The sequence below is a fragment of the Leishmania martiniquensis genome, chromosome 29, assembly GCF_017916325.1.
Source record: "Leishmania martiniquensis isolate LSCM1 chromosome 29, whole genome shotgun sequence".
Lineage (NCBI taxonomy): Eukaryota > Euglenozoa > Kinetoplastea > Trypanosomatida > Trypanosomatidae > Leishmania > Leishmania martiniquensis.
The window spans coordinates 162,844-182,398 of record NC_090164.1 but is presented as its reverse complement, the minus strand read 5'-3'; the positions used below and the strand labels follow the sequence as shown (position 1 = coordinate 182,398).

Below are 19,555 nucleotides of genomic sequence, written 5' to 3'. Positions count from 1 at the left end.
TTCGCTCTTTCGCTCGTGGCTCTTCACACACACGCAACACAAATAAACAGCTGCACGTGCGCCCCCTCAACAGAGGCGCACCTCAGCGAGAAGTTTGGTCGGGGTATAGAGCACGAAGCTACTGACGCAGTGCGTGCGGTTTTACTGCCGCTTTGCCTCAACAAGAATCACAGCGGCGGCTCCCATGGCCGAGACTGTGTCCTCGGGCGCCACCCCGCCAGGGCCGCAGTCCGTCTTCTCCGTTCTTGGCGGCGCTATTACACGGGCCGCGCTACAGCAGGCGCAGCGTGACATTGACATCCTCTCCGAAGTGTCTTTGGCACATGCCTGCCCGACGTCTGGTTCCCATGCTGCGCCGCTGGCAGCTTCGCCACAGCAGCGTGGCGCATCGACTAGTCATCCGCTGCAGCGCGTGCTCGACGCCCTTCGCGCTGCCCATCTGGGCAGCATGTCCGAGGGCGGCAACGGCGAAGCGCCTGCTCAGCTGGGATTCGCCTCAATTTCTGTTCGCGACCTCCTTATCCACGCTTTCGGTGTCTCAGCTGGGTCCTCCCTCTACCGCGAATGGATACAGGCCCCTCGGCGACGCATAAAGCGCGTCGTGCGTCAGCTGGCAATCTCGGTGCAGGAGCGCTACCTGCCGCAGCTCATAGAGCATCACTCCCTCTCTAGGGAAGAGCCGATCGATGTGCACGTACAGCTATACCCATCCCATACTGTGCAGTTCACAGCCGTGCCGGCAGCTCTGAGGGAGGCCAAGGGATTCTGCGCTGCTGTGACGGTGCGGCGCCTATCGGCGCTCGAGGAAGAGGCCACCGCGGTACGGCGTCTGCGTGACCGCTACATGCAGGTCGCCGCGCAAGGGCAGACGCTGCCCACCGTCCTCAGCTTTTGGGCCGGCGCGTCTTATGGCGATGTGCCACCTTCAGCGCTGATCGACTACCCGCCTCTCGGGTTCGAGAGGGATAGCAGCAGGCTCATCTTGGAGGCGGCACAAGCAAGCAGAGGCACCGCCGCGGCTGACAGCGCTAGGCAGCGTGGGCGCAAGGCTCAACGCGCTAGCGACGACCAAGATGAGGTGATGCACCCGGCGCTCCTGCTAGGCACCAGGGAGGACTCCACAACACTCTCTGTGGCCCGCTGGGGGACCGAGGAGGAGGAGGGACCTGAATGGTTACAGCCTCCGCTGCTCCTCTGGCCAAGCGACGGACTCGAGGACGGGCAACTTGCACTGCCCAGCAGCATTCATAGCCTGAACTCTGCCCACCATTTTCGCTACGAGAATATTGGCCTACTGGCCGTCTTATACGTGCATGCCTCTGGAATGGCGTATGTTGGCTACCCTCAGGCCTCGGACATGGCGTCGAGCACAGAACCTGCTGAAGGCCCCTCACAACGGCCTGACGACGTGCCGCCGGCCAATCCGATGGCAGTGGCACGAGCACTGCCGCCAGCCCCCATTTGCTCTCTACCCATGGGCTCCACAACCGGCTTCGTGCGCAGCTTGTTAGGCTTGAGCTGAAGATGTGTTGTAAGCTGCAGTCGAGTGACACACACACACACACAGACACGCAAATATATACACATATATGTGTGCGTTTGTGTGCATGCGTCATTCATTGGAAGTAGTGGTGGTGGGGAGGGCACGCGGACGTTGACAGCAACGCACTGGCGCCAGTCCTCTCATAAAGGAGCTTTAGCCTCTCCCCTCACCACCCTCCGGGCCCCCACGCCCGCTGTCTGTCTGTCTGCCTGTCTGTCTCTGTCTCTCTCTCTTTGGCTCAGCGCGTGGTTGCCCGCACGAGGTTTGAGCACGGAAGCACCGCAGGATCTCCTTTTGTGGTAAACATGCGTCTGTGCCTCCCCTTTACTGCCATCTCACTCTACCCTCCCCTACCCTTCCCTCTTCCCCTCCACACACACACACGTATTCTCTGTAGATTGCCTACATCGCACTGCATTTTTTCTTTCGTTTCTTTTGCTTTCCTCTTTTCTCTTTCCGCCCTTCTTCTGCCGCCACGAGAGACACGACAGCCCTCCACCCCCTTCCCGATATTTTCTATCGCCGCGTTGGGCTCTTCGTCTTCCTCGTTCTCTCATACACGACCTCTCCACAGGTACACGCACATACGCACACGTACACACACTCTCTCTCACGCGCGCGTGTTCCCTTCTCGTAAGCTGCATTAGAGCGATTTCCTCTCCTGCTCTCCCCAGCCTCAGGTGGCATACGTACGCTGGCGTTGGGGTCTGTCCGCAGTTATTCCGCTATTCTTTCTTTTTCCAGTGGTGACGCGTGGCTCCCCCCTCCCCCTCTTTCTCCCTCTCTCAGCAGCCATGGCGATGTCTGGTGTGACGCTGCAGGAGAGCGTCTCCAACGCGATCAATGCTTTGCGCATGAAGAAGCACCGCTATGTGCTGATGGCTATCGGTGCGGACGGGCGGCAGATTGAGGTGACCGAGATCGGCGATCGAAACGCGACTTACGCGGCTTTCAAGGAAAAGCTTTCGGCAGAGAAGCCGTGCTACGCGGCCTTCGACTTCGAGTACGCGGATGCTGGCTCAAACCGAGACAAGCTTCTTCTCATCCAGTGGATACCCGACACTGCGAAGCCGCGCGAAAAGATGATGTACAGCGCAAGCCGGGATGCGCTAAGCTCGGTGTCGGAGGGATACCTCTCAATCCAGGCGAATGAGATGACCGAGTTGGAGGCCGAAGAAGTCATCCGTAAGGTGAAATGCCACCGTAGCACCTAAGCGGGCGTGTCTTCGACTCTCTCACACACACAGACAGAGACAAAGAGAAGGACACAGTGAACACGAGAAGAGCGGCAGACGCTAAAGCAAGTTGCGCCCGGAAATAGAAGTTGCGGCGCACGGGCATATGCATGCCTCTTTCGCTTTCCTCCGTTCCTCATGGAGACTGAAGGCTTGACGGTGACACGGAGGATGGCGGAGAGAAAGGAAGTCACCGGAGCACATGCGTGCATGCGAACAGCCGACAGGGCGCGCGCGCGCGCGTCGGCCGGCGACGTGTCGGAGGCGGAGTGGAGCACTGTAGAGGCTGGCGCTGTGGGCCGCATGGCTGTTACCGATGCGGATCGGAGTGTACATGACAGAGACAAAATGAAGGCAGAGGCTCGACGGGGACGCTGTACGAGACGGAGAGGCTGTGACGTGGGGGAGAAATTATGTAAGGGACGAAGCTGTGCCTTGCAACGGCGGGTCGCCACAGCGCAGGTACCAGGAATGATTCTTGACTCGGCGCTGCTGGGCGGTGGCGGACGGACTGCAGAGAGGTGCGCGTGAACAGTGACGCGCGGCTTCATCCTTTTATGTGGAGCACCTAACCCCGCTACTGCCGCCACTGCAGACTAGAGGAGGCGGAGCGGTTGACAGTGGAGACTCTGGCACGTACGCACTCTCGCAGTACTCGCGGCCCCCTTCTCCATGCGTGTGTGTACGCGCGCTGCTGATTGCTCTTCTGAAGTTTCTGTTTCTCTACACTTTCGAATCGCCCGGCGCACGTTGTTGCCTGCGTTGGGCACCGCATCCAGCTTGCTTCGTCCCAGTCTCCTTACCCACCTACTCTCTCGCGTGTTAGTCTGCCGGTGCTCTTCTGCTCTCTTTCACCTCTTTCTCCCATTTTTCCTACGCCGTTCTGCAGCGGTGCCGGCACCAAAGGAGGGGGGCACGCGTGTTGGCGCCCGCGCCTCACCAACTCACCTTCTCCTCTTCCCTGTTATCGCGCCCTCTTCTCCCGTCTACGTTCCCACACGTGTGCGCGTCTCTGTCCCCTCTGCGCCCCCCGTCGTCTCCCTTCCCCCTCCCGTCTTTTTTTGTTCCCTTTTTTTCTTTGTCTGCCTTTTGGTTTTCGACTTCACTCGCTTTGTGCGCCACGTCCCTATTATCGGCCCCTCCCTCCCCTCTTGCCTCTCTCGCCCTCTCCTCTTCTCTTCACCGCCTTTCGTCATCGGTGTGCGCAGTGTGCACTTTCTCAGCAAATCACCCGACAACTGAGCCGCTTTTTTTGCTTCTTAGCAAAGAGCACACCACAATGGAAGTTGGCGAGGCTGAGGGTGAGCGGCAAGACAGGCGTGTGCGTGTGTGTGCACCGCAGTAAAACAGGGCGGGGAGTGGTGCGGGCTCGGGAGCATGTGCGCGTGTGTGTGTGTGCGATCCCCCACGGGCACTTCCTTCGCCCTTCCCCCCTCCCTCTCTTGCTTCTTTCTGCGATACATGTGCTCGCTTCTCTGTCGCTGTACAGGGATAGTGCGGGGGTGGGCGGGGGAATGGCTGGGCGGCTGGGGAGAAGGCGATGGTGCACACACGAGCTGTTGTACGTCCTCATGAGGTGCGTGCGCTTTGTCATTGGAGGAGTGCACTATGCGTATGCAGAGGACGCATTCGTGCTAGAAGCGCCGTGCGGCGATGTCAGCGAGGCTTCAGGCTCTCCGTGCGCCCGCGCCTGCGTGAATGTGTGCCATCATACATGCTTCTTCACTCCATTCGCCTCTTTCTTCCCAGGGCCGGCTGGTCTGCATCGCTGAGAAAGGTGCGTGGGCACCGACATTTCGTGTGCGTGTGTGTGTTTGTACGGGTGACCGAGGTCCTCTCTAGGGAGATTCGCAACCAGCGCAGCGAAGCGAAGGCTGTGCGGTGGGGGGCAAAGAGCCCGTCGCGCACGCGCTCTCTGTGGCAGCATGCCATTTCGGCATCGCCGGTACCGCATGCATGTGTGCACTTGCGTGAACCCACCGTGTGCACAGCAACACACGTCAGCACTTGTAGCAAACCAGGGCGAGAGGCGGTGCCAGCGGGGGAAAGCAGGAAGGGGGGTGAGACTGTCGCTCACTCTCCCTCGATATTTTGTCGTCGTCTTTGCTCTCAGACACTTGCGCCTTCCCTGCAACAGCCGCCTTCCCTCCCTCTCCTCCACAGCTGCTGTTCGCGCCATTGGTACCTCTGATTACCACGTACTTACGTAAGCTCACGGTGATCCCTGTGCGGCCGCCTCGTTCTCTGGAAGCAGCGCGTCTGCCGTCTCTTCGGGCATTGCCTCGGCTGTGCATGCGCATACAGTGGCCAACGCGGCACTGCTCCCCCCTTCCTCACATCTCCTTTATCATCGTGCTCTCCCTCTCCTCTCCCTCTCTTGCCGTCCACCCTGCATACCTTCACACTTCCACACCTTCCGCCATCGCTCCTGCGGCGCCGCGCCACCCACGCGCGCTCATCCTTTTCCTTTCGCATTCTTGCTCGCGGTGATGCTCACTTCCACGCATGTCGCTCACAGCTGCTGGACGGAGTGTGCAATCACCCTCTCCTTTCCCCCTGCCGAGTCCTCAGATCACACCATCCCTTGTCACTCTCACACATCGAAAGTAAGCTTTCCCGCGTCGGTGGCTCGCGTCTTCTCATTTTACCCCTCCCTCTTTTTCTGTTTGATTTACCACGGCGCCGCTCCAGCTTTCCTGGCAGCAAACAGCTGAGACACAGAGAGAGAATATCAGCACCGCCCTCTCCCTTCCCCCCTTTTTCGTGTGCCCATTACCCTAACTCCGTGCGCGCGCCCTCGCTTCCTTTATTATTCCCCCCCTCTCCGTCCTCCCTCATCTTTTACCTGTATCTGACGTCGCTCTTTTCTCCTCCGTATCTTTGATCACACTGCTACATCGCCAGAGTTTTCTTGTTCTCCACCTTCCGTATACCTCCGCTGTTGCTGCCATCGACTCCCGGTGTAGTTGCCCCTCCTCCCCCTCCTCCTCGCCCAGTCAAGTAATACCCTCCTACAGGGCTGTTTTTCTATCGACTGTCTGCGTGCGCCGTCATCGCGATCACTTCTTCCTGTGACTGACGGACGTGTGCGTGCACGCGTCTTTGCTCTCTCACAGCGCGCCACGAGCGAAGACACACACACACACACACACAGACGCACACGCGCGGCCTGTATTGCCCCTACTTCTCCCACGTGGACGCAACGGATCGACGCTCTGCTCTCTCACCTTCCTCTCGTTTGTTCGGGCGTTGCTGTTCTCTCCGCATATTTTTGCCTCCTTTACGTGCGTAAGTGCGGCGCCCCGCCCCGCTCACGGCCTTCACCGTACTTGTGGCGGCGTGTTGTGCGGCAACGGCACCCGTCTCTCTGCCTCACCATCAAACACACACGGAAAGCACAACTGTACCCCCCTACCGGCTTCGCGCATCACAGAAGCGTCTCTCTTTCGCATGCTGTGACTTTCACGGCGTACACCCACTTGACATTCTACTTGCGCGAGGCTACTGTGCATCTGCTGCGAGCTTCTGACGTCATCATCGTAGCTGGAACTGCATCGCCACGGCAAAACGTCGCGTGTGCCCCCCTCTGAAAAGGAGACCGATCCCACGCGCGTTCGCGCGAGCGCCTCTCTCCCTCTTGTTCGTTCTTGTAAAGCTTTGTTGGCCTCTTACGCGCACCAAATCGTTTCTGTTCTCGTTGACGCCGCTTCCCCCGGTTGTGCGACAGCTCTGTTTCTCCGTGTGTTTCTCTTTTTGTTTTTGTTTCCCCTCTTTGTACTGCTGCTGTATCTCGTCTTAACGCGAAGAAGAGGAGCCTCGACGGTTTTGCTTCGTTGTGGTGCGCCCCAACGCACCCTCACTCTTCTCATCCTCTCCGAACTCTGTGCCTCGTGACCTCCTTCGTTCCTCCTCCTCCCTCTCTCTCTCCCTCTTTGTGTTTATTTGTTGCGTGTGCTGGCCTGCGTCTGTGTTTCTGTGTTCGCTACATCCGGTAGAGCATAGCCAACCTCCTCCCCCCATCTGCCTGTCTGTGTCTTCTGTGTGTGTTTTTTTCTTTCACCACTTTGGATTTCCACCCTTCTCTTACGCGTTTCTCCCCTTCACTTCTGCCGCTGTGTCTTCGGTGGTTCCCCTCTCCTTTTGGATAAAAAGGGGCCGTATCCTTAGCTCTAAAGGGACACAGCTTCACACTGGCGTGTCGTTTTCGTTCGGGGTTCTCCCCTGCCTTCGCTGCTAAGTGCTGCCGCGTGGTGACACTTCGGTGTGGGGGCGTCACCACAGACGCCCTCTAACTCTCTCTCTCTCGTTGCACTTTCAAAGGGCGTGGCACTATCATCTTCTGCTTTCCCACGGGCTCACTGCGTTCTTTTTTTTCCTCGTTGCTGCCTTTTTTTTTTCATGCGTGCGCGTGTGCCTGGTGTCTCTCTTACCTCCCTTGTCGTGGTAGTGGTGCAGCTGCGGCGTTGTTGAAGTTTCTGTGTGCATCGCCTTCCCCCCTCTGTTTCCATATTTCTCGTCGGTATCTCTTCCGCGTCTCTCTCTCTCTCGTCAGCCTTGCCCGCTTCTCTGCACCTCACTTCCCTCTTTCCCCTCTGATTTCGGTTCTTCCTGTCTTGACCAGCGCTTGCGCCCATTTTGCGGGCGCTTCTCGCACCGTTGGTGCAGCTGCCTAATCAGTTCTTCACCCCTGCCTCCCTCTGTCTCTTACACTTTCTCTCCGTGTAGTGCAGCGGTCGAATTGGACTGTGGTGCGATACCGCAGGAGGGCGACGGAGCGTGCCAAAACGAAGCGCATTAGGGAGCGACAGGGAGCCAGAACCAACGGCAAGAGGCGTGTCCGGCCTTTATACAGACGCTGAGGAGCCGTTTCACAGCTTCTCGCCCCCCCTTCCCCTCCCTTCGCATTTTTGTTTTTACGTTCAGTGATTTTGGGTTGCCTTGGCTGCTCCTGTCGTACCGCAGCTGCCTCACTTCTTCGCAGCGGCACAGACGGCATAATTCACACCCCCTCTTTTCCCTTGGCTCTCTCGCCAACACCACGGCGTGGCGCGCACCCAACAGGGACGAACGCTGTCCGTAGACGCGAAAGGTAAAAAGCGGCACAGGAGCACACCCCACAACGAAGTACGCGATATATATCTATATATCTATATAGATATATATCTCACGTACAAATACGGTGGCCGCTGACTTGTGTCCATCACGGGCACACCAACAAGAACAAAGACACATACGCACATACCCTTCTGCACCGACGCCAGAGGGGCCTTTTGTATATATATATATATAAGGGCTTAGGAAAAGGAGGAAGGCACATACTGACCATCAAGACGTGTACGCGCACCTTCCTTCACTCTCCTTCCTGTACACGTTCTCCCCTCCTCCCCCAACACTTCAGGTTCTTACGACGGAGGCGGTGCTTAACGCACCGGTGCCGTTCCACCCTCCCCCTTTTTTGCGTCGCTGAGTTGCCTCTTCACGTCATTTACTGCTGTTCTTGACGCTTCCGCACCTTTGACGCTCTTCACCAATTTCCTTTTTTTTCCAGCCTATCCTTTGATCCACGTTCGACCTCTGCTCTCCTCTTTGATATTTTTATTTGTTGCTGCTGCTGCTCCTCAGCTTTGGTGGCGCGGTCGTCGTTAGTGTTGCTGCAAGCACTCTTGTGTATGTGTCGCCTTCTCCCTTCTCTCTCTGTCTGCCTGTCTGTTTCGCCTTTTCTCCTCTCTTCCGCCTGACCCCCTTCCCCCCGTCTGCGGTGGTGTGCTGCCCGCACACTTTTCCCATACCTTTTTACCTCTAGTTAGACCGCTTGGTGCGCCCCCCCTCTCCCCTCTCTGTCCCTCTGTCGACGATCCATTGGTGGGCAGGGCGAGCCACTGGCATCACGTTTGGCAAGTGGAGGGTCTCCACTCCATTCACGAAAACGCTCCCCACCCCACCCCTTCACCTATACGCAGTGGCACGAACATACCGATACGACTGCGGTCACTTGTGCGCTTCGAGTGCCTTACGCCCCTCACGGTGTCCACACGTTTTGCTTCTTTTTTTTTCACCTCATTACGCTTCTCGACTCGAGCACGGCTGCTCAGCAGCAAACGCGACTCTGACGCCCCATTTGCGCCTCTGTAGCTGCAGAGTGACGGCGATAAGAGAAAAAAAAGGCCACGAAGGGGGAAGACGTGGCGTTGCTTTCACAGCAATGCTTCATCGGGCAGGCTACGACATGACGGCCCGCGCGGGCGTCTCCGCCCCATCGTCGCCGCGCTACCTAGAGGAGTCAGCCTCTTCCATCGACACGGACCGCACGTTCGTGGAGGACAACCGAAGCTCGACGCGCCCAACGACCCCAGCACCGCTTGTTTACGTGTCGCTAGTGACTCCGCCGTCGCCGCAACTGCCGTCGCGCCGCTTCTTTCGGTCCGTGTCACCCATACGCATCAGCGCTGAGGGTCTTGTGCAAAGCCCGGCCGCGAGAAAGGCACCTGAGTATCCGTGTGCATGCACTTGTGTATCTGTCCGTCGGTGCACCGTTGGCCGGCACATGTCACCCTCGGCTGTCAGCCGCCGCGTTGCATTAGCAGAACGGAACGCCACTTCGGCCATCTTTGGCAGAGTCGAGGATGAGCGGCGATGCTCCGAGAGCTTCTATTCCTGTCGGTATCACACACAAGCTCACGCTGGTGGCGAGGGTCTCTTCAAGGACACCGGTGCCGTCAGCCGTGGCATAAGTGCTTCCCGGCCAGCGGAGGAGTGGGGTGTCTTGTGGACCCAAGTGTTTCCGCTTCACATTTCCGGCTATCTATGCGTGCGGGACGTCATCGAGGTCTCGCAAGTCTGCCGGGTGGCACATAACGCGGTTCAGCAGCCGTGGGTGTGGCGGTCGCTCGCGGAGCATCACCACAGCATCCAGCCGCTCGCGCTTGAGCGGGCCTTCTTGATGGCAGCTCGGCAGTGGAGTGAGGAGAGGCCGCTCGAGACACCGCAGCGCTTGCGCGTATGCAGCCCGCCGCCTCTGTTGGCTGGAGTTAGTCGCCATAACGCTCAGCGCCTCATGCGTCTTCGCGCTCAACCGGCTGCGCAGAGGGCCAACGGGCATGACCAGGATGCGTCCAGCGAGGAGACTGAAGCAGCAGAGCTCGATGTTCTTTCGCACGACGAAAGCGCAGGCGAGCTCGACACAACCCAGTCGCCACGCTACGCGGACGCTGTGATGCTGTCCTCAGTGGCGGTGACAAGAGTGGCAGCATCAGCTGCCGCCTCTGCTCTCGCGCCCTGCGCTTTGGCAGAGGAAGGGGACTCTGCTACCCCCCGATCAGGCAGATCTGCGCTGCCGGCCGGCACGCCTGCCCGATTCCTCTGGCAGGCAACTGCCGCTGCAATGCCGTCTCCATCTAGCCCAGTATCCTCCCCTCCGCCAGAGGGCAACGAGGCTGCAGACACCTCGACGCTGCACAGCACCTCAACGCCACGGCGAGACGTCGCAGCGAGGGTCACTGTACCCTCACTCTCGATGCTCGCTGCAGTGTCCACCTCCGCACTCGGGCTGGAACAGCCTAGCTCCAGTGCCTCACCACGCTCTGCCGTATCGACGTCTCTCACGGAAGGCCAGCGCGGCATTCCCATCCTCACCGCTAACGGGGCAGGAACTTTGTCGGGCGAAAAATGGCGTGCGTTGCGGTGGTCGACTGCACAGGAGTGCCTGCCACCGCCCTCACCGGCGCAACTGGATAGCTCGGCGACTGGCGCCGAGGCGACGGCGGAGGGGGACGCGTCATCACGGGCTTCGCCCTCTGCTGGGTCGGTGCGCCGGCACCCCTCGTACGTGCTGGAGATGGCTACAGAGGTGACGGTGGACGGCGCCGCCTCGCCCATTCCTGCGGCCACTTTCAGCGGCGCTGCCCGTAGCGACGGCTTGCCCCGGCAAGTGGCCGTGCCGGCCCCAAGGGTCTACTCCTTTACCTTGTGTAGGGCCACTGCCGAGCGGACGGTGCTGCACAGCGCGCCGGAGTTTCCCTGGAAGGCATTCACGCAGTACCTGCACATTCACCGCGTCCAGCGCAACCTTGCTCAGTTGACGGCGCTGTCCAGCATCGCGCGGGCGGAGTTATGCCGTGGCGGTGCCTGGGAGGCCGCATATGGCGCCTTAAGTCATGCCATCCACGTCCTCTTCCAGACGGGCAGTTGCCGAAGCGTCGAGCACCTGGCGCACCTGGCCGAGACGCTCGTGCGGCGGGCGTCGCTCTGCCGTCACCGAGGCCACCTCTACGTCTTGGCTGCCTTTACCGACTTGTCGGTGGCGTGGATGCTGTGCCCAGACAGCACTTCCTCCTCGGACCTCGTCGAGCTGTGCACTCGCGAGGAGCTGGCGCACGAGACACCGGCGAGGTGGCTGCAGCGGTGCAATGATGCGGCACACATAGCATCTCCGGTCGCGCTGCTCAGTATTATCGCGCAAGTGCCGACACTCTTCCCTCAGAATCGCACCCTGTGTCTCTGTAGCGCGCTCACCTTCTACATGTCTGCCAAGCGAACGCTGCGGCACTCGTTGACGCACCTTCTCTGCCGCGCTGCGGAGTGCGCAACCCCTGGCACTGAGGAGGAGCTGCTTGTGACAGCTCTCCGCGAGGTGGCCCTCGCGCAGCAGAAGAAGGAGGTGGGCAGCACGCGGAAAGCCTGCGCGACCGCGGACTACGCACTCTCGCTCCTCCCGTTGCACGTGCGCAGCGCAGCCGAGACGCTGACGGCCGCGTGGGTGAGGGATTGCCTCCCGCCTGGCGGGCCGGCGTCTACCGTGACAATAACGGGCTGGGCCGATGTGGCCCCCGAGTCGCTTGAGTACGTTCGCACCACGCCGTTGGAGGTGCGCTGGCTGGCCTGGCTGGTGTGCGAAGTGCGATGGTTCGCCTACGAGGAGTTGATGGGCCCGCTTCCTGGCCAGACGGCACTGCTGAGTATCGTGTTCGGCCCTACAACGCACAGCCGCGCTGACGGGCTTGTGCGGCTGTCAACGCAGTACGCGAACGCTGATGTGCGCAGTGAGGACTTGCGGCCTGCACTGCCGTACGGAACGAGCCGAGGCCACCTTGCCCAGAACCTCCTGGAGAGCGCTCTACAGTTGCGTCCACTGCATCCCACTGCCGCCCTACTACTGGCGCGCATGTACGCGCGCGACGCGGAGAGCCTGGACAGGGCTAACGCCGTGCTGACGGATACCATTCACGCCTGGGCACAGCGCTTCAGTATGCTGGAGATGCGCGGCCCGGCGGAGGTGCAGCGCGACGCCGCGCCAAAGGGCCGGCTGAGTTGTCTCTTCTATGAGAGCAGCGCAGCGCAGACGTACCTGCACCGACGTGATCGTCGCCCTGAAGTCTGCTTCATTCCGTCGGAGCTGCTGGTGGAGCGCAGCCGGTGCCTGCATACCATTGCGGACATGGCAGAGGCGACGGAACAGCACCCGAGCCTGTCGTACCCGTACCAAATGCGCGCCGCCATGGCCATGGACCGCGGCTACCACCTCGCTGCAATCATGGAGCTGAGCCGCATCATGGCGCTTACTATGGACCCGAACGACATCGCACTGCGGGTGCGGTTCCTGCAAGACGCCGCGGCAATGGCGGCGAGCTCGACCGAAATGGAGGCATCGACAGCGGCGTTGGCGGCTGAGGGAACGGCGGATTTCGCCTCGGCAGCAACCTCTTCGAATTACAGTGGCAGAAGCGGCAGCGACGGTGGGCTGGCGTTATCGTCGAGCGTGAATGCGCCGCAGCTCTCATCGCACCAGCTTCTGCCACTGTACCGCGCGTGGACGGCGAAGATGCTGGGCCTTCTCACCTTGCTGCGTCCTCCAGAGCTGATGGGCCCTGACAGCCAGCACTCGCGTACCCGCCTCCTCGGGCGTGAGTGGCGGACGACTTCGAGCGGTGTGTGGTCTTCGACGTCCTCTGAGGGGCATGTGTCACGTGTTGCAAGTGTGGCCTTCAGTGATGGCGAGGAGGAAGAGACGTTTGTGAGCGCAGCGACTGATGAGTTCGATGCCGCACACGTGCGGGCCTTTCTAGAGGATTTGCTTTCACCCACCGCTGCCCCTCTCGCCGTGTCAGCAGTCGACGGCGTCGCTCGCACGCCTGCGCTCACTCACTGAGCGGCCCTCTGTTGCGGCACACTGCTCTCCTCGTGGCACTGGCGCTGCTCTGCTCCGCTTCCTCAGCCACAGACACGTGCGAACTGCGCGCAGTGCGCTGCTGAGCAAAAGGAGTTGCGGCGCCGAGTGATGCATGCGCAGCTGAGAAGGGGTGACGCAGTTCATCGGTGCTCAGAGGCTTGTACGATGAGTCGAGCTGAAGAGCGGCTGTCTGAAGTCAGACCGTCTGAGAACCCCCTCCCCCGATCCTCCTCTCTTTCCCCATACGCTATCTCGCTGGGATTTGCGTGTGCGCACCGATGCCGTGTGTGCGCCTCTTTCAACACGCCATTGCTCGCCTGACCCCTGTGCTTCCGCTCTCTTTGCCTCCTCATCATTGCGCATAAGTGCTCCCTCCACCCCCTCTGCCCACTGACACGCGAGCTCATGGCAAAAACGAAAAAAGGTTTGTACTGATGACGCCGAGGTGGGGGTGATGCTGTGGAGCCCTGACGATTTGGTGGGGGTCCTCCTCTGCTTATCCCACTCGCCCAGCCCCTTTGAGTATACGCTGCAGGTTGCAGCGATGGGCGCGTGCGACGTGAGTGAGTTGCTGTACGGTTTTCTTTCCGTTTGCCTCACTTCATCTCGTTTGTCTGCGTCGTGCCGCCCTCACTTGCCGTGATGGATGCCAACGTTCCCTCTCGGTTGGTGCCTCTCCACGTATCCCATTGACTGCCCGCCTCTCACGCATCCTTGCTTCACCCCATGCTCCAATCCTTCCTCCGTCATCCACGCCTTCCCTATTCGGATATGCATATTTCTGTCTTCGCCCCCCTTCTTTTCGGTCGCAGCTGCCCATCTTTGACGGAATGTCCGTGTCTTTGCCGGCATGTGTGTGTATGTGTGCGTGCGTGGGGGGGCCTTTCTCTTGGGCGTTTCTCATCGTTAGGAAATGCCCACAATGGTGAAAATTTTTTTGTTCCCTTTTACGCACCGCTTTCCGTCTATCACGCTCTCGCTGTCGAGCGCTCGTCTTCGAAGGCTCTATTTACTTTGCCAGAGACAAGTTGACCCCACGTTGAGTAGCTTCACCGCATACTCGCCCTTGCCCCCCCTTCCCGTTCTCCCTTTCATTGCATGCGATGCAGGAATGACTCTGCATTCGCACCCACGCAACAGACCGATCAAAGACACGTCGACACCATCTGTCGACGTATATGAAAGGGCACTATGCTCTGTGTGTGTGTGTGTGTACTGCTGTGCGTATGCATGTCTTACTCTGCGCGGCCGCGTATACGTTGCGTTGCGTTTGTGGGCGCTTATTCTTTTCCGCCTTTGCTCTCCCCACTTTTCTTCTTGGAGTCCCACTCTTCATTTCTTTGCTCGGTCGGCTGTCTTGTATTTCTATTTCCCCCCGCTCCTACTCGCACACCTCTCTCTCTTCCTCACACTGCCGTGAGTCTGCGCGCGCGTGTGCCTCTCGCCCCTCGCCCTTCTCCTCTCCCCATTCTTCTCTGTTTACCTTCCCCGCTGCCTTGACTCCCTCTCCCTCCCACCCCCTCACCACTCCACTCGTTTCGTCTTGCTGTGCTTCTGTGTTCTCAGCAGGCTTTTTTGCGCCTTCCGGCATCGCCCCTCCCTAAAAAAAATATGCTGTGTCTCTCCCCGCCCTCCTTCCTGTCGCTGCCCCCCTCCCTCCCCCCACACACATACACTCACATACGTGATGACTGACTATATGCGAACGTTTTTCATTTCCCTTTTCTCTTTTCTCCTTCACGTGTTTGTGTCTGCGTGCGCCTACTGCTGCGGGAGGCGCTTGCTCGCCGCTGCGTGTAAGTGTCGTCGCCCTCGCTTCTCCCCCTCCCTTTTACTCTTGTGGTCCTTCATGCGTGGAGTGAGTCCAAAATGGAAGGGAGACAAGAAAGCTGAGCAACGAAGAGGCTGAAGAACCCTATTAAGGGCCTTCTGACCCCCTCCCCCCTCCGATCTGCTGCCGCGATTCTTCTCTTTGTTCTGTATTCCCTCTCACCTCTCCATCTCTCTCTCTTTCGGCGTGTTGGGGCCCTGCGCGCGAACGCTGGAGTTCCAGCCTCGCGTTCTTCTGCGCACATTAGCGCCGACGTCCTCCCTCTCCCTTCCCTTCCCCCTGCCCCTCAGCTGCTTTCGCCCTTTAGGTGACGACACATCGCCTTCTTCCTCGCCTGAAGACGAATAGGCGCTGCTTCTGCTTCCACTTCTTCGCCGTGCTTCTTCCCCATCGACTCAGCGGTTTACGCATTGCTGGCACGATGCGCTGCCGCTGTGGAAGTGCGGGTGAAGAAGGGGGGCGGCGAGGAGGGTATACGCCGGGCCGATCCTGCAGAGTGCAAGTGGGTGTGCACAGGCGAGAGAAACCAGAGCGGATGAGAAGGAGAGAGAGGGGGGGGTGGCGGCAGGGCTAAGGGAGTGCCGACGCAGGGAAGGAGTCCGCGCCAGAGAAGCGAGTCACCTCGATCCCTGGGCGCCCCGCACTCGCATCTTTGAAGATGTTGATGGTGGGGCGTACCCGCATATGTGCGTCTGTGCCTCCCTGCCTGCCTGTCTGTCTGTCTGTGTGTGTGCCCGTCTCCCGCTCTCCCTCTTTTGTCTTCTCTGAGTAAACCCCTCTCGAACACGTCGAACAATTGAAGAACAGAACACTGCAGAAAACAAACAAACAAAAAGACCCCAGCAGCGATAGAGCAGTCGCCCAGTGCTGCCATTGTCCTCCTCGTCTGTGTCTCCCTCCCTCCCTCCCCCTCCCTCTGTCTGTCATACGCCGTGCTCCTGTACACATGCTGTGGCCGTTATGCGTTTACCTCTTCTCCTGTACGACTTTCTATCTCTCGTTGCCGTTGGCCTGTTAGTCGTTTGACCCCATCATCCTTTTATTTGGTGGCCCTCTGTACGCTGTGAAGCACAGACCCCCCTCCCTCCCTCCCTCCCCCCTCCCCTCTGTTTCCCTCTTAATCGCTGTCTCGTTCTCCCTCACATGCCTGCCTCCCTTAAAGGCACGCTTGTGCCTTCCCGCACAGCTTCAGCGGCACTGTGTGCCTCTCTCGGAGAGTGTATCCGTGGTCGTGTGCTGCACCAGCGAGTGGACCCGTGTGCCTGCACGGGTGCCGCTGCCGATACGCGTAGAGTAATGCAAAACAAAGGAAGCAGAGCGAGCCATAAAACAGTGACTCTTTTCCTTGGCACGCCCACATATGTGGCGTTGGCTTGTACGTGCACGCTCCTCCTGGGTGCAAGCGGTGCTTGGATCGCTACTCCTCAGCTTCCGCCATCCCCCCTTCGCGTGCGTCACGCTTTATCGCTCCATGCTTGAGTCTGTGCTCGGTGAAACATGGCATCAGCGCAGCCGAATGGAGCAGTGAGAGTGGCTGCTCTCCCTCTCCTCTCCTCTCCTCTTCATCTTCGCCAGCCGCGCCTCTGTTCGGCACACACCGGTCCTTCCTCTCCTGTCCTGCCTTTCCCGCCGCTCCCTTGTCCGCTATCCTACCCCCTTCACATCTCGCCCACTCACTGAGGCAAAACAAAGACCCGGGAAAGCACCGAAGAAAAAACTGAGCACACACACACACACACATCCTGCAGAACACAGGACACTATTTTGCGTAGACGCGCATAGAGAGAGACGGGTCGGCCTTGTTACATTGGGCGCGCTCGCCGTCGCTCTCCCTCTCTCTGTGCGCGAGTGTGTGTGTGTGTGTGCTAGCTAAGCGTACCTGCAAGACGTGGCTTGAATCTATAGACACCACCAGAGGCAGCAGAGTGAGGGGGGAAACAGTTCCGCCCCCCTCCCCCCTCCCCCTCCTTCCCCCTTCTCTGTTTTCGAGCTCCCTCTGTCTGCGTGTCGCCTGTATAGCATCAGCGTATTAGGAACCCCCTCCTTTTTTTTTCGCACTGTCTCCCTCCCTCTTCCCCGGGTGAACACGCTTCTTTCCTCCCTGCGTGCTTGTCTCACTTCCCCTTCTTTCCATTTTTATTTTCATCTCCCCCTTCCTGCAGCACTGCCGTGGCTCACGTCTCCTCCTCCACCCTCTCCCCTTCAATAGTGTGGTGAGAGAGCGCACATCGCTGTCTCTCTCTCTCCCTGTCTTCACCTCCCCTCCCCCCATCCTCCCCCCTCTCCCCTCTCTTTCCCTTTGTTCTCGTAGGGGACCGACTAGTACCACTACTGCCGCTAGCACTGCTATTATTAGCTCTCTTTCTCTCTCTTCTTGTTGGGCACCCCCTACCCCTCTTCTCCTTTTGCCCCCCCCCTTTCTCCCCCTCTCAGCCTGTGGAGGCGGCTGACGTGCTCACCATAGCGTGCGCCTCCTGCTTCACCATTTTTATTGCGTTCGTGCTGTCGCAGGTCTTCTTACTCATCTTTTCGCCCCCCTTCGCTTGGTCGGCTGGCTTTGCTCCTCTGCGCGCGACTCTTCCGTAGGCCCTGGACGGCACTCCCCGCTCTCTTATCACCGCAGCACTCATTGGCGGTCCTTCGTCCGCGGCCAATCCGGGAGGTCGGTGCGAGGCTTTGTGCGTTGGCATCGGTGAGCGCGCGCCGCCGCGGGACGCTGACATCAGGCTCACACACCGCTGCAGCGCATGGGAAGCATACGCCTTGACGACGCTTCTCTGCACCCGGGCGCGTCATAGACACAGACACACCCGTGCATGGGAGCAATAGCTTAGGTAGAAATTAAATAATTGGGCAAGACCTACAGAGCACCAACCTGAGAAATCGCAGAGCAGTGCGTTCATCGCTTGCCTGGGGTGCAACGGGCTGTGCGTGGCTCTCTCTCTCCTCTGTTTCTCTGCGTAGTAGTCGACGGTAGTCATTTTAATAAAGCAGCAAACTTACACACACATAAACTCTCTCTCTCTATATATACACACATATATATGTGTATATATACCATATACACACTCCCCTTGTCTTTTTCCTCTGTTGCCCCAAGCCACTTGCACCCCTCCCCTCCTCCACTCCCATCTCCTTTATTACGAAGAGCTACTCGCACAGCAGAGCCATTCAGCTCTTTCTCGCTCAGTCCTCTCTCGCAAGGTCGTGACAGGGGTGAAGGAGCGCCGTGCGCAGGCCGCAGCGCCAACAAAGGGCGATCTTGCCAAGTGGGGAAGCCAACCGGGGGCAGAGTAGAGGAAGAGCCCAGACACCGACAGCACTCGAGCCGCTGCCGATTGCGGGTGTACGGGGAGGGGGAGGAGGAGAGGAGAGGAGAGGAGAGGAGGAATAAAGCAGAAGGGAAACAAAACGATTTTTGGAGAGCGCATTTCTTTCTCTGTATTTCTCTGTGCGCGTGTCTGTGTGTGTGTGGCGTTTGCGTGACGCTCGAGGAGGCAGCTGCTGCTTTGGTGGCGCGTTTGTTTCCCTTTCGCCTGACTCAGTACGCGGACACCCGCACGCGCATACGCGCGTATTGTCTTGTGAGCCGGTGAGCGCACTTTTTTTGATGCATGCGGGAAGGCGTGTGCCCGCGGCACTATCGGCGCATTAAATTTCCCTTAGTCTCGTTAAAGTCATGTTCTCAAGAGGTGTCAACGAGGATGTGCTCAAGTCGGAGGGGCACCACTTGCCGAAGCCAACGACGGAGGCGGAGCAGGCCAGCGTGGAGGCGCATAAGATGAAGCTGTGGTACAACTACGTCGACCCCCATCACAAGGACCGTGCGCGTCCTCTGGTGGATGTGTCATCGCCGTTCAATGTGCTCGATGAGACGCACCAGGCCCGCCGCTTTGGGGTGCAGAAGGTAGCCTTTGGCTTCTTGTCGCTAAACGAGTTCATCGGGGTCCATGAAGAGGTCCCCTACACGGAGAGCCATCACACCAGTGAGATATTTCGGCTGTGGATGGCAGGGCTGAATGTTTGGCACATGAACTACTTTATTGCACGTGCGCAGGTCTCTGGCAACGCGAACGGCAACCCGCGCACCAAGTTCGCGTGGCTGATAGCGATGATGATGGGCACGATTCGAGTGAACCTTGCTGGGATCATCGGCGTTGGCGGTTATTTCTACTCTTATGAGTACCTCTACACCCACGGCCCAAAGCCGTTCCGCATCCGCGACCCGACCCCCAACGGGTGGAAGCGTGCCTGGGAGGATGACCAGGAGTGCTACCTGCCGCGTGCCGCTGCGAGCGTGTTCCCGGCAATCGGCTATGCATTTTTCATGGGCCGCTGGAAGAAAGCGGGCTTCTGGTTCATGGCTACACTCGCCGCGGGCCTTTACTACGAGTACGCCCGCCGCAACATCCTGTCCGGCTCTCGGCTCTTCTACAGCTACTTGGCCAATCAGGATTCCCAGCGCCAAGCAGCCTGGGGCTCGCTAGCGCCGAACCTGAAGCACCGCGTGGACCCTGACACGAACCGCAACGAGAGCGTTGCGCAGTTCAAGTACTTCCGCATTACCTCTGGCACCCTGCAGGACACAGTCTGGAACAACTGCACGCACGAGACCCAACCGCTTGCCCGAGGTGGCATCCGAATACCCAACCCGTACTTCAACTGGCGCAAAGCGCCGCAGAATTACAACCCGAAGCCGTGGAAGGTCAAGAATGACTTGTGGGAAATGCCGCAGGTCATGAACGCACAGATGCGGAGCAGCGCGATGGACTAGATGTGGA

The 19,555-nt window shown here is 59.2% G+C and overlaps 4 protein-coding genes across 4 annotated transcripts; all 4 read left to right on the top strand.

Annotated features, from left to right (window-relative positions):
- Nucleotides 1-184: 184 nt before the first annotated feature.
- On the top strand, nucleotides 185-1,522 carry LSCM1_04339 (uncharacterized protein; the record flags this gene model as incomplete). The annotated part of the gene is made up of 1 exon (XM_067321849.1): nucleotides 185-1,522. One exon carries the CDS (start codon nucleotides 185-187, stop codon nucleotides 1,520-1,522), a length of 1,338 nt encoding a protein of 445 aa, XP_067176944.1.
- Nucleotides 1,523-2,337: 815 nt separating this feature from the next.
- LSCM1_04338 (uncharacterized protein) lies at nucleotides 2,338-2,757 on the top strand (the record flags this gene model as incomplete). The annotated part of the gene is made up of 1 exon (XM_067321848.1): nucleotides 2,338-2,757. One exon carries the CDS (start codon nucleotides 2,338-2,340, stop codon nucleotides 2,755-2,757), a length of 420 nt encoding a protein of 139 aa, XP_067176943.1.
- A 6,223-nt stretch (nucleotides 2,758-8,980) lies between these two features.
- Nucleotides 8,981-12,922, top strand: LSCM1_04337 (uncharacterized protein; the record flags this gene model as incomplete). Its single annotated transcript, XM_067321847.1, has 1 exon — nucleotides 8,981-12,922. The coding sequence occupies one exon, from the start codon at nucleotides 8,981-8,983 to the stop codon at nucleotides 12,920-12,922; it is 3,942 nt and encodes a 1,313-aa protein (XP_067176942.1).
- Nucleotides 12,923-18,453: 5,531 nt separating this feature from the next.
- Nucleotides 18,454-19,548, top strand: LSCM1_04336 (uncharacterized protein; the record flags this gene model as incomplete). Its single annotated transcript, XM_067321846.1, has 1 exon — nucleotides 18,454-19,548. The coding sequence occupies one exon, from the start codon at nucleotides 18,454-18,456 to the stop codon at nucleotides 19,546-19,548; it is 1,095 nt and encodes a 364-aa protein (XP_067176941.1).
- Nucleotides 19,549-19,555: the final 7 nt, after the last annotated feature.